The sequence below is a fragment of the Bombus affinis genome, chromosome 3 (genome assembly GCF_024516045.1).
Source record: "Bombus affinis isolate iyBomAffi1 chromosome 3, iyBomAffi1.2, whole genome shotgun sequence".
NCBI lineage: Eukaryota > Metazoa > Arthropoda > Insecta > Hymenoptera > Apidae > Bombus > Bombus affinis.
The window spans coordinates 1,956,187-1,968,294 of NC_066346.1; the positions used below are offsets into that span (position 1 = coordinate 1,956,187).

Sequence of the window (12,108 nt, forward strand, 5' to 3'; positions counted from 1 at the left end):
CTAAGTGTTATTAATTGTAATTTAATACAGTTACATCTTATATTATATATAATATTTGATAGGTAGTAATATACAATCGTTTTAAAGTTGTATGTGAGTTTACTTCATCGTATTTGTTATTAAATTGTATTTAGTACTCGCTAATATTAACATACATATTTGTTATAAAAAGTATTTGATTTTATAGAATAGACACTATGTTTTATACATATATGTAATGTATATTAGCATACAAATGATTTATATGAACCCGTGGAAATGACGGATAACTGAAACGAAATTATAAAAAAAATACTTAGTATTAACAATTGTTTTCCTACTCCATTCCTTACCTATATAAGAACTTAATTTTACTATTTATTAATACTTCATTTAATAAATTAATTGTTACTTATGTACTTGTTGCAACATATTTAAGAATATTATAAATACAAAACAATTTTTTCTACAAATTGTTAAATCACTGCTGTAACAAAAATATAAAAATTTTAGCTTTGTTTCGTCCAAGCAAATAATTATACTAATGATTGCTTCAAATAAATAAGAAATTATATTATTTAATATAATATTATTATATATATAATTATTAATATAATTATTAATATATTATTATATCATTCTATTATATATTATATATATATATATTATATATATAATATTATATATTATTATTATTATATTATATATTACTATATTATTATTATAATATTATTATATATATAATTATTAATATAATTATTAATATATTATTTAATTTAATTATATTATTTAATTTTTGTTTCTTTATTTTATGTACGTTTCAACAAAATCTAATTAACATTGCATAATATTTGTTTTTTATTGCATTACATAGAAAATTAAATTATACTGTAACTCTATAATTTATAAATGAAGTTTATATAAATTTAAAATATACGTATCAAAAACAAAATCTTCAAACAGTAAAAGTCACTCTCATTAAAAACATAGTTTATGCTTTCCAACATGGACGCACTCATAGGTATATTATCTCAAAAGCATGGCTGTGTATTCTAACCTTATTCTTTAAGTGTATATAAACATCAGTTTCAACCTAAAGTAAAGAAAGACAATGGAACACAGTAAAATATTTTTCAAGAATCGCGCATTAGGATATGTCAGTAATCACATTCCTCTTATAACAAGATATATTACAAGGCGAAAAGACAATCTTATAATAACATGCGTCGGTGATACGTTTCTTACGTACAGCTGTACACATTTCACGCTTCTTAACGTATCAAAAACGCATCCAGGTGAAATTACATGTCTCGCGGGAGACTCTTATCACACTTTTACAGCATGTGGAAAAGAAATATACGCTTGGCGGAGAGGAGGAGAGCTAAGACATGCTTATAAAGGACATGACTACACAGTGCATATTCTGTTACCTTTTGGTCTTTGTTTAGTATCTATTGATGAGAACAACATTGTTAAACTGTGGAATATTAATACAGAAGAGCTGATAACAGAACTTGATTTCAGTGACAAACATTTCAAAATTACAACAATAATACATCCTAACACCTATATAAACAAAATATTATGTGGAAGTGAACAAGGTCAACTGCAGTTATGGAATTTGAGAGTTCTAAAATTAATTTACACGTTTAAAGGCGAGTACACCATTAATTGCACTTGAACAGGCACCTGCAATAGACGTTGCAGCAATAGGTTTAATAGATGGAAGAATTATATTACATAATTTGAAGCTTGATGAAACACTTTTTGAATTAGTACAAGATTGGGGTTGTGTAATATCCATTAGTTTCCGAACAGACGAGCATCCAGTAATGGCCACAGGCAGTTTAGAGGGTCACATTGTATTTTGGAACTTAGAACAACGTAAAGTAGAAAGCCAACTCCTTAAAGCTCATTTTAAGGGTGTAACAGGATTAAAATATTTACCCAATGAACCATTGTTAGTATCTTCTTCTTCCGACAATTCTATAAAGTTATGGATATTTGACTTAGCTGATGGAGCTGGAAGACTTTTAAGAATTAGAGAAGGTCATTCAGAACCTCCTAATATTGTTCGTTTTTATGGAGATGAAGGTAACAATATATTAACAGCTGGAAGTGATTCTTCTTTGAGGATGTTTTCCACAATTACGGAAATGTTGAATAAAAGCTTTGGAAGAGCATCATTCAACAGAAAAGCTGCAAAGAAAAGAGGAAGACTTATTGAGGATCCTTTATTAATGCCACCAATTACTAATTTTGCTATAGAGTCAACAAGAGAAAAAGAATGGGATAACATTGCAGCAACACATTCTGGTTTGGGTACAGTCACTACTTGGTCTTCTAATAAGACAAAAATGGGAGAACACAAATTAATCCTAGAAAAGTTTAAAAGCAATCGTAACATTATTGCAACTTGTGTATCTATAACAAAATGTGGAGATTTTGTTGTTATAGGATATAATAGTGGCCATGTAGAAAGATTTAATATACAATCAGGAATTCACAGAGCTAGCTATGGTACTAATAAAGGAGCACATCAAGGTCCTGTGAAAGGTGTAATGGTAGATCTTTTAAATCAAACTGTAATCACTGCTGGCAGAGATGCATTTATAAAGTTTTGGAGATTTAAACCAAAAGCAGGTAAAGAAATAACTATATTTTATGATACACATGTGAAAATATAATTAATTGCATATTATAATTTTAAGGAGATACTGAACCAGTAACAAAAGTGATATTGGATGAACCAGTTGAATGGTTACGATATCATAATGATAGTTCCCTTATAGCTGTAGCATTGGAAGATTTTACTATTATATTAGTAGATCTTGACACTAAAAGAATTGTCCGACGTTTTGAAGGACATCAAGCGCGATTAACAGACGCATGTTTTAACCCTGACTCTAGATGGCTAGTAACAGCATCTATGGATTGTACAATTCGAATATGGGATATTCCTTCCTCTAATTTAATAGACATTTTTCGGGTATATATAATATATGTTAGTAAAACTTAATTATTGATCTAATTTAAAAATATTAACTGAATGTAACGTTTTAGGTACCAGAAGCATGCACGTCATTAAGTTTTTCACCTACTGGTGAATTTCTTGCTACAATACATGTATGTAACTTAGGTATATATTTATGGTCAAACCGTGCCTTGTATTCCCACATTTCTTTGAAAGGAGTAAACGAAGACGATCCGATTCCAACGATTGGTCTACCTGGCTCAATAATAGAAGTTACTGATATTAATGAAGATGAACTTACTGAACCAGAATTGGTTTATGTTTCTCCAGCACAACTTCAGGAGGATCTTATTACAATGTCCGGTTTACCACACTCGAGGTGGCAGAATCTGTTAAATATCGATATCATAAAAAAAAAGAACAAGCCGAAAGAACCGCCAAAGGCACCGGAGAGTGCACCTTTCTTTCTGCCAACGATTCCATCTTTAGAATTGAAATTTGACCTTTCCGGTGTTAAAGATACCGAAGTCAATAAGAAACTGATTATTCATCCTGAGTTACAAAATCTTACTTTGTTTGCCAAATCCTTACTGTCTATGAAAGATTCAGAATTTGAAGAAGTTATTAAAAAATTAAAAAATTAGTCGACTACGTGATTGTCGTCGACCACCCGGGCGACGTCTAATTGCGGTGGATCCTTGTTTTCGTCGTAAAACTACGCCATCCAGCTAGAACGTATTACAGATATGCATATACAGGGAGAATAATAAATTCAAGACTATAATTATTAAATATCTCTAGTCCACTGTCGGTTGACATTGTCATGTTATCATCTTCTCTAAATTGTAGAGAATTTACAGAATCTGTATCGCTATCAGTTCGATGTCTTTGAAGGCAATCAGGTCCGGACATCGATCGATTTAAACCTTTTTCTATCCAACTGTCATCAGTGCTAATAGATCTATTACCGGACATATTTTTCTCCAAGTTATCGAAGTATTCTACCCTTCGAAGCGTTCCATTTCGATTTGGTGTGTCATGGTAAATAGGCGTATCGGTACTGGAAGAACTACCTATACTGTGCGTTGGTGTACTAGTTACGCTACTATCGTTACCACGATTGCTTTGATGGTTCGGACTATCTGCTTCTGAATTTTCGCGAGAATCAGATCTATCAAAACTGGATTGAGAGGAAAGAGGCAGTGGGTCGGAAGTGGTTTGCAAACTAATCGAAGGTAGATTTTCGAGCATCGTTTGGTATAATTTTTTTCCATCTTCAATTTTACGTTCAACCTGGATAATTAAAAATCAGATAAAAATAAATAAAATGAAAAATATTTAATAATCAGAAATTTTAATAACCTATATATTACCTGAAGAAGCTCATCTATTTCGTCCCACTCCATGTTCTTAACGTCTAGTTTCATTGGTAAAGTGAGGCTTTTAAGATGATCAGGTGAGGTTGGTACAGACTTTGTTTCAGTTTCTGCGTCTTGTTCACAAGTTTCTTTTACACAATCTTTCTCTTTTTCTTCATCTTCTATACTCTATTGGCAGAATTTACAAGATATACGAACATATAAAATATTTTAAGTATACCTTTTCATATAAAAATATATACACACATCAGAAACACTACGTCTACAAGAATTTCTATTACGAGCTGTAACTACTGTGCGTTGATCATCATCTTCTTTCAAATGAATCACTCCTCTGACACCCCAATAAATACGAAGTGCACCTTCCAGTATCAATCTTCCATTAACCTGTTAAAAAATGATATTAATTATATGTTGATCTATATTTTCTTAAGCATAAATATAAGATAAATACCTCACGGCTTCTTATTCCACCACTTTTGCCTTCATAATACTGGTTGAAAACCTTCAACTTTGATTCTAAGTGTGATCTAAGTATGAAAAATTATAACAATATAAAACTTAATGTAATAATATGTTTAATAGTATGGTATTAAATAAAACACATTGTCTTGAACTATATACCTGGGTAATGATGGCCGAGCTTCTTTTTTCCCAAAACTTGTATGTGATTCAACTCTTGTTCCATGACCAAACAATTGTGGCCCAAAAAGAGCTCCGTAACATGGTACATGACAATATGGTACACCTTTATGCTACATAATAGTTTTTAAAAAGAAAATATAAATTTTTTTGTACAAATATTAAGTAAAAGTTAACAGTAATACATTAAAAATGAAATATTTAAAGTGATGACACAAAATTAGATAGATTAAATATTTAAATATGACTAATAATATTACAATATTTAATTAACAATTTTATAAAATATGCAATGTTGTACCTCTGCATGCTGGCCTGGATTTAAGCGTTTCCCACATTCTTCGCATCTTAAACATTCTGGATGCCAGTCATATCCCAATGATTGCTTGCGTTCAGCTAAAGTCACAGTTTTTCAAAATATTTTGTAAAAAATAAACAAATATATTTATTATCTATTTGTACAAAATACTCTTTATTTGTAAAAATTTACAAAAAAGCACATATAATTTTATAATCAGTTAAGATTTCACTAATCCTTTAATAAATATATTTTCTTAAGTTTTATTTAATACATGCATTTTGGTTTTATAAATAATAAATTATTAACGTATAAATTGGCATATTAAAATACCTGTTTAAATTAGTATATAAAATATGTAAACAAATTTTTATGTTCACCTGAAGTTTTTTTTTTTTTTTTTTTTTTTTTTTTTTGATATTTCAAATATTAAAACCGTTACTTTAAACGTTTAAAATATTAAAATATTAAAAACGACAATAAATAATCTTTTAATTTAAAAAATAATTTTTAATAATAACAAAGAGCTTGGTTAAAATGCAGAAAAATAATAATAAAATAATATTTCTAATAAAATATATACAAGTAACATGACAGTTATACAGACAAAAAATTGATCAACTCATTATAATGACAGGAAACGGTACTTGTCAAAATTATTACGCCTTTTTAATATATGCGAAGATTGAAACTAACCGAAATATACTGGTTTCCCACATTTATGGCACTTCCACATGACGGCAGACTCTTGTAATATCCATAAAATAATAGAAATTAACTCTGACGAGATTCTAATCCATTTTGTTTATACTATATGAATAGGCCTATTGAAAATGACATGCGGGTTAATTAAAGATGTTACTAGTAAGGCAACCTTCGCTTCGATAATAAATAGTTCCTCTGCGTGTTCGAAAACTTATCAAACACTTCATTTACATTTTTTTACTAAAATCATAGAGTACAAAATAGAAAGGAAACTGAAAGTATTAAGTGATCGTACACCATTCGTTCATGGATCTTTATTAAATATTCTGATATTTGGATACCTTTACAATTTAAGTACTCTATTAAAGAATTATGTGAAACATTTTTAAGTAATATATTTCTTCTCTTATTTATTAATTGTAAATAGTAACATATACAAATACAACGTAGAATTGATTAATCGGTAGTGAAACTATATTATATACATAGTTACATTATAAATTACATTATTACAAGTACAAAATACATGCTTCGATTCTTGCTTTCTAATGCATTAATATTATAACCTTTATTTGCAACTTTTATAGCACTTTTATTTGGAGCATATTACATAATTCACATTATATTATAAATTACTAATTATTACAAATACATGAAAAAAACTATATTGTTCATTATGGCGTGTTTTTATATTCATATGGTATTAACATAAATTAGGGATCTAAATCTAAACCACTTATTTCATATGTTTTTGGTGAAATAGAGGGTGGTAAAGTGTGTCATATTTTATTTAATGGACAGACGATAATCTGGGCTGCGGATGCAATTTCATCTCTAGCTGTATTATCATTAAATGAAGATTCTTATGGAATTGCTCAAAAAGATCTACCACTTATAATCAATACTTTACTTGCATTGAAGCAAGCTCTTGATAAATTACAAAAATCAAATATTATGACAAAGAAACAACATGGAGATGATAAATTTATTAAACAAATCTTTCATTCTTTACGTGCTGCGGCAAAACGAAGTCTTTATAGAATAGTTACATGTTTTGAAATTTATATAGGAGATTTAGGATTAGAAACAACAACAGTGGAACAGTTACATAGTTTTCTTGCTTATAGGGAATAAATTCTCATCGTTCATTGTAAACTTTGATGTATGTATATATATATAAATAACTTTTACTTGTATCTACATAAAATATTTTTTGGTATCAAAATATGTCAATGATTGTAAGATTATTTTTGTAATTGTTATATTTATATACACAAACAAATTATACTTGTGATTAATCTTTCCTATCTTTTCTATTTAACTTTACTTAACTGTGGTTTACTGTATAGGAAACTAATTATAAGTTTAAGATTGTAAATGCGCTGAAATAATTTGTAAAATGTGGCAATAAATTATTTTTCAAACATCTATAATTATTCGATCAATGTATTTTAAAAAAATGTTTTGTGATGGTCATATTGCAAAAACATTTAAAAATTACGTAAAAAATAACGTCATTTTTATTACAATAAAATAATTACATCTTCTTCAAAGCTTGTACAACACTTAGATTATGAAACAATTTATCTCTCAATACAAACCAAGACTTTGATTGTATTTCTTGCAATGTGTCTAAATAATTTCTTAACGTTTCGTCTTCTGTTATTGTCGTCCCGTGGCATTTCAAAAATACGGCTAGGTAAGCTTGTGCTAATTCAAAATCCATTTTCTTTTCTATCATATGATATATCATTTTCATAAACTGAAGTAATAAAGTATTTGATGTTCTTTCATCCGCTGAAAGTGATTGAATTTCGAAATCGATAAAGCTAGGATTCATATTTTTTAATTTTTTAACAACTTCTTCAAATTCTGAATCTTTCATAGACAGTAAGGATTTGGCAAACAAAGTAAGATTTTGTAACTCAGGATGAATAATCAGTTTCTTATTGACTTCGGTATCTTTAACACCCGAAAGGTCAAATTTCAATTCTAAAGACGGAATCGTTGGCAGAAAGAAAGGTGCACTCTCCGGTGCCTTTGGCGGTTCTTTCGGCTTGTTCTTTTTTTTTATAATATCGATATTTAACAGATTCTGCCACCTCGAGTGTGGTAAACCGGACATTGTAATAAGACCCTCCTGAAGTTGTGCTGGAGAAACATAATCCAATTCTGGTTCAGTAAGTTCATCTTCATTAATATCAGTAACTTCCATTATTGAGCCAGGTAGACCGATCGTTGGAATCGGATCGTCTTCGTTTACTCCTTTCAAAGAAATGTGGGAATACAAGGTACGGTTTGACCATAAATATATACCTAAGTTACATACATGTATTGTAGCAAGAAATTCACCAGTAGGTGAAAAACTTAATGACGTGCATGCTTCTGGTACCTAAAACGTTACATTCAGTTAATATTTTTAAATTAGATCAATAATTAAGTTTTACTAACATATATTATATATACCCGAAAAATGTCTATTAAATTAGAGGAAGGAATATCCCATATTCGAATTGTACAATCCATAGATGCTGTTACTAGCCATCTAGAGTCAGGGTTAAAACATGCGTCTGTTAATCGCGCTTGATGTCCTTCAAAACGTCGGACAATTCTTTTAGTGTCAAGATCTACTAATATAATAGTAAAATCTTCCAATGCTACAGCTATAAGGGAACTATCATTATGATATCGTAACCATTCAACTGGTTCATCCAATATCACTTTTGTTACTGGTTCAGTATCTCCTTAAAATTATAATATGCAATTAATTATATTTTCACATGTGTATCATAAAATATAGTTATTTCTTTACCTGCTTTTGGTTTAAATCTCCAAAACTTTATAAATGCATCTCTGCCAGCAGTGATTACAGTTTGATTTAAAAGATCTACCATTACACCTTTCACAGGACCTTGATGTGCTCCTTTATTAGTACCATAGCTAGCTCTGTGAATTCCTGATTGTATATTAAATCTTTCTACATGGCCACTATTATATCCTATAACAACAAAATCTCCACATTTTGTTATAGATACACAAGTTGCAATAATGTTACGATTGCTTTTAAACTTTTCTAGGATTAATTTGTGTTCTCCCATTTTTGTCTTATTAGAAGACCAAGTAGTGACTGTACCCAAACCAGAATGTGTTGCTGCAATGTTATCCCATTCTTTTTCTCTTGTTGACTCTATAGCAAAATTAGTAATTGGTGGCATTAATAAAGGATCCTCAATAAGTCTTCCTCTTTTCTTTGCAGCTTTTCTGTTGAATGATGCTCTTCCAAAGCTTTTATTCAACATTTCCGTAATTGTGGAAAACATCCTCAAAGAAGAATCACTTCCAGCTGTTAATATATTATTACCTTCATCTCCATAAAAACGTACAATATTAGGAGGTTCTGAATGACCTTCTCTAATTCTTAAAAGTCTTCCAGCTCCATCAGCTAAGTCAAATATCCATAACTTTATAGAATTGTCGGAAGAAGAAGATACTAACAATGGTTCATTGGGTAAATATTTTAGTCCTGTTACACCCTTAAAATGAGCTTTAAGGAGTTGGCTTTCTACTTTACGTTGTTCTAAGTTCCAAAATACAATGTGACCCTCTAAACTTCCTGTGGCCATTATTGGATGCTCGTCTGTTCGGAAACTAATGGATATTACACAACCCCAATCTTGTACTAATTCAAAAAGTGTTTCATCAAGCTTCAAATTATGTAATATAATTCTTCCATCTCTTAAACCTATTGCTGCAACGTCTATTGCAGGTGCCTGTTCAAGTGCAGTTACTGGTGTATTCCAGCCTTTAAACGTGTAAATTAATTTTAGAACTCTCAAATTCCATAACTGCAGTTGACCTTGTTCACTTCCAAGTAATATTTTGTTTATATAGGTGTTAGGATGTATTATTGTTGTAATTTTGAAATGTTTCTCACTGAAATCAAGTTCTGTTATCAGCTCTTCTGTATTAATATTCCACAGTTTAACAATGTTGTTCTCATCAATAGATACTAAACAAAGACCAAAAGGTAACAGAATATGCACTGTGTAATCATGTCCTTTATAAGTATGTCTTAACTCTCCTCCTCTCCGCCAAGCGTATATTTCTTTTCCACATGCTGTAAAAGTGTGATAAGGGTCTCCCGCGAGACATGTAATTTCACCTGGATGCGTTTTTGATACGTTAAGAAGCGTGAAATGTGTACAGCTGTACGTAAGAAACGTATCACCGACGCATGTTATTATAAGATTGTCTTTTCGCCTTGTAATATATCTTGTTATAAGAGGAATGTGATTACTGACATATCCTAATGCGCGATTTTTGAAAAATATTTTACTGTGTTCCATTGTCTTTCTTTACTTTACGTCGAAACTGATGCTTATATACACTTAAAGAATAAGGTTAGAATACACAGCCATGCTTTTGAGATAATATACCTATGAGTGCGTCCATGTTGGAAAGCATAAACTATGTTTTTAATGAGAGTGACTTTTACTGTTTGAAGATTTTGTTTTTGATACGTATATTTTAAATTTATATAAACTTCATTTATAAATTATAGAGTTACAGTATAATTTAATTTTCTATGTAATGCAATAAAAAACAAATATTATGCAATGTTAATTAGATTTTGTTGAAACGTACATAAAATAAAGAAACAAAAATTAAATAATATAATTAAATTAAATAATATATTAATAATTATATTAATAATTATATATATAATAATATTATAATAATAATATAGTAATATATAATATAATAATAATAATATATAATATTATATATATAATATATATATATATAATATATAATAGAATGATATAATAATATATTAATAATTATATTAATAATTATATATATAATAATATTATATTAAATAATATAATTTCTTATTTATTTGAAGCAATCATTAGTATAATTATTTGCTTGGACGAAACAAAGCTAAAATTTTTATATTTTTGTTACAGCAGTGATTTAACAATTTGTAGAAAAAATTGTTTTGTATTTATAATATTCTTAAATATGTTGCAACAAGTACATAAGTAACAATTAATTTATTAAATGAAGTATTAATAAATAGTAAAATTAAGTTCTTATATAGGTAAGGAATGGAGTAGGAAAACAATTGTTAATACTAAGTATTTTTTTTATAATTTCGTTTCAGTTATCCGTCATTTCCACGGGTTCATATAAATCATTTGTATGCTAATATACATTACATATATGTATAAAACATAGTGTCTATTCTATAAAATCAAATACTTTTTATAACAAATATGTATGTTAATATTAGCGAGTACTAAATACAATTTAATAACAAATACGATGAAGTAAACTCACATACAACTTTAAAACGATTGTATATTACTACCTATCAAATATTATATATAATATAAGATGTAACTGTATTAAATTACAATTAATAACACTTAGATAATATTATCTACAAATTTTTCGGAAAAAAAGTACAATTATTGTATATTGATACGTGATATATGGATAAATAATATACTATATGTATATATGTATGTTTAAAAAATATATCATATAAATAATATAAATATATATTACAAAAATTGAAAGAAAAATATATGTATGTATAATTGACTATAGGTAAATAGTAAATAATTAATGTTACATTGTTAACTCTCGGTTATTCAATTATTTACAAATGAATAAGATATCTATTTCTTATGGAAGCTTATCATTCTTATATAATTTTTACATCCACGAATAAGATTTTTCTTAGCGTATTTTTTTTTTTATAACGAATTAGGAAATTGTTGGTATAACATTAAATTTAATGTGGTTTATTTCATATGAAAGTGTTTCATGTTCCCATAATTACGTATTTTTAATTCTTGTTCTATACTACCTGCAAACATTATTAAATTTATTTTGATGTTAAACAATTTTTTATGCGTTTGATTAAATTTTCTTCTACTGAGTCAAGCGATTGTAATTAGAAATACGAAATGTTTTGTCAAATTAATAGAAACTGAAAAGGAAGATAATATTTAGAATAAATATAAATTCTGAATCTTTCATAGACAGTAAGGATTTGGCAAACAAAGTAAGATTTTGTAACTCAGGATGAATAATCAGTTTCTTATTGACTTCGGTATCTT

The 12,108-nt window shown here is 28.3% G+C and overlaps 3 protein-coding genes across 7 annotated transcripts in view; 1 reads left to right on the forward strand and 2 right to left on the reverse strand.

Moving 5' to 3' along the window:
- LOC126914208 (uncharacterized) overlaps positions 1-6,194 on the reverse strand; it is a 29,399-nt gene extending 23,205 nt beyond the window's left edge. The window contains exons 1-3 of one of the 3 annotated variants that reach the window (XM_050717837.1): positions 5,969-6,194; positions 5,276-5,370; positions 4,957-5,087 (exon numbers count right to left, since the gene is read on the reverse strand). In XM_050717837.1, the coding sequence (XP_050573794.1) occupies positions 4,957-5,087; positions 5,276-5,370; positions 5,969-6,008 (266 nt within the window). In that variant the 5' untranslated portion in view covers positions 6,009-6,194. The remainder of the gene's footprint in view (positions 1-4,956; positions 5,088-5,275; positions 5,371-5,968) is intronic. The other 2 variants (XM_050717835.1, XM_050717836.1) reach the window with 2 other exon arrangements.
- LOC126914198 (WD repeat-containing protein 36-like) overlaps positions 1-12,108 on the forward strand; it is a 32,535-nt gene that overhangs the window by 5,149 nt on the left and 15,278 nt on the right. Inside the window, exon 2 of one of the 3 annotated variants that reach the window (XM_050717816.1) lies at positions 1,001-1,545. In XM_050717816.1, the coding sequence (XP_050573773.1) occupies positions 1,091-1,545 (455 nt within the window). In that variant the 5' untranslated portion in view covers positions 1,001-1,090. Of the gene's footprint in view, positions 1-837; positions 1,546-12,108 lie in introns of those variants that run through there. The other 2 variants (XM_050717815.1, XM_050717817.1) reach the window with 2 other exon arrangements.
- The window catches only part of LOC126914200 (WD repeat-containing protein 36-like), a 47,650-nt gene continuing 43,016 nt past the window's right edge, over positions 7,475-12,108 (reverse strand). Inside the window, exons 2-4 of the mRNA XM_050717819.1 lie at positions 8,790-9,868; positions 8,444-8,721; positions 7,475-8,369 (exon numbers count right to left, since the gene is read on the reverse strand). Coding sequence (XP_050573776.1) covers positions 7,515-8,369; positions 8,444-8,721; positions 8,790-9,868 — 2,212 coding nt within the window. The 3' untranslated portion in view covers positions 7,475-7,514. The remainder of the gene's footprint in view (positions 8,370-8,443; positions 8,722-8,789; positions 9,869-12,108) is intronic.